A 1,757-nucleotide genomic window follows, 5' to 3' on the forward strand; every position below is an offset into this window, starting at 1 on the left:
CCCTCCGCCGCCCGCTCAGCCCATCGTGGTGGCCTGGAAGAGCTCCACCAGGTCCTTGTACTCGGGGTCGATGAGGTCCGAGGGCTTCTCCCCGTCATCGGTGGTGGCCTCCAGGCTGGCGCCCAGGGAGAGGAGGTACCTGCGGGAGATGGGAGCTGAGGCAGAGCCGCAGGGACCCCAGCCCGCTCCCGGGCACCCGCGGAGCACCCTGCCCTGGCGACCACACACAGCCCTGCCACCATCAGCCACCGCTCTCGGGGCTCTGGAGCCAGGTGCTCCTCACCTGGCTATGTCAGCGTAGCCGTCACTGCAGGCCATGTGCAGAGGTGTCCACCCATTTTCATCTTTCTGGTGGATGTCAGCACCATATCTAACCAGGAGCTTGACACAGTTCAAGTTTCCAGTAAGAACGGCTTCGTGGAGGGCTGCCATGCCTGGAAGGAAGGGATTTGTTAGCCCTGGGCAGACTGGTGAAGGACTCTCCATGCAGAGCTTACAAGTGGAGGTTGTCTACAGCCACCCCTCGTTATCAGGGACACGAGTTTGGGGAAAAGAGACTGAGGAGGCACGAGGAGCTGCCACACGTTTCTGTTCCCCTTCTACAGCATAAACACCCTCTCTACAATGGCATAGCACCCACCTGCCTCCTGGCCAGGCTAAGGCTGGAGGAGCCACCCTCCTGCACTGCTCCTGGCCAGCAACCTGTCCAAGGACTCACACAGGGACACAGGGAGAGTCTCCAGGGCCCTGCTCTGTCCCTGAGTTCCTCATGGAGCAAGTAATAAGGCAACCAGTGTGGGAAGGAGGAAGTCCCAGAGTCATTTGAGACCTTGTCTGTACAGCCATGTGACAGCAGAAGCTGAAGCCAAGCACAAGAAAGGGACAAATCTGGGCTCTGCCACAGCCAGTAGGGATCAAGGCATTCCATACACAGTTGCTGGTGGGGCTGGGGGCAGGCACAACCCCTCCCCACCACTCTGAAGTGCCACACGTTCGAGAGGGAACAGCTTTTGTTGGGAATGGACAGAGCCAGGAACAAAATGTGGAACTTTGCTTCTCCTGGCTCTTCTCTCCACATGGAGTGGGAGGCAGGAGCCCCCCGTCCCATCCAGAGTTCCCCAGCCCAGTCTGTGCTTGCTGCTGCTTCTCCAGGTCCCAGCACACTGGACATGCACCTTGAAGGTGGGCATGGCCTTGCAGGGACCCAGGGGCAGGCTCCCCCCCTCCCCAGCACACACTGACCACATGTGTGAGGGGAGATGTTGGGACACTGGCATGGGGCCCTGCTTAGCAACACTGGGGACACTACTCCTCCCTAGGGAGGAGAATGACCCAAATCCAGCCTGTCACCCTGCCACGGGTGGCCCACGTCCGTCCTGGCTTTGGCTGCACAGCTCACAGTCTCCCTCGCAGCCGTGCCATGCCATGCCATGCCATGCCATGCCGTGCCATGCCAGCATGCACATTCGAGCTCTGCCAGCCCCAGCAGCACTCACCAGAAGGGTAGATGGTGTCCAGAGCCACTTTCCTGGCCCGTATGAACCTGCCCACCTGCTCCAGGTCCCCCTCCCTGATGTGGTCCTGGAAGACGACGTCGTTGGGGAAGCGCACGGTGCGGGAGGCCCTCAGCCTGCGGGCACAGGGGGGCACGGCGGGCAGGCAGTAGTCCCTCATGCCAGCCCAGCCCACGGGCACTGCTGTGAAGGGGAGGGGGCTGCAGGGGCCGCCCAGCTGCTCGCCCCACTGCCGGCTGCTCT

General features: G+C 61.8%; 1 protein-coding gene across 1 annotated transcript; it reads right to left on the bottom strand.

Moving 5' to 3' along the window:
• Positions 1-15: 15 nt before the first annotated feature.
• Positions 16-1,674, bottom strand: PPP1R27 (protein phosphatase 1, regulatory subunit 27). Its single transcript, XM_008947039.1, has 3 exons — positions 1,497-1,674; positions 284-434; positions 16-139 (listed from the first exon to the last, which is right to left on the bottom strand). Exons 1-3 carry the CDS (start codon positions 1,672-1,674, stop codon positions 16-18), a joined length of 453 nt encoding a protein of 150 aa, XP_008945287.1.
• Between the last annotated feature and the right edge of the window lie 83 nt (positions 1,675-1,757).

This window comes from Merops nubicus, unplaced genomic scaffold (genome assembly GCF_000691845.1).
Source record: "Merops nubicus isolate BGI_N331 unplaced genomic scaffold, ASM69184v1 scaffold46839, whole genome shotgun sequence".
Lineage (NCBI taxonomy): Eukaryota > Metazoa > Chordata > Aves > Coraciiformes > Meropidae > Merops > Merops nubicus.

What these genes read in the sequence shown, in the direction of transcription:
- PPP1R27 (XM_008947039.1), bottom strand. Translation starts at nt 1,674, where the DNA reads ATGAGGGACTACTGCCTGCCCGCCGTGCCCCCCTGTGCCCGCAGGCTG. An exon ending in GGACACCATCTACCCTTCTG is followed by an intron (nt 435 to 1,496) that starts GTGAGTGCTGCT and finishes CCTTCCTTCCAG; the next exon opens with GCATGGCAGCCCTCCACGAA. An exon ending in GGCTACGCTGACATAGCCAG is followed by an intron (nt 140 to 283) that starts GTGAGGAGCACC and finishes CATCTCCCGCAG; the next exon opens with GTACCTCCTCTCCCTGGGCG.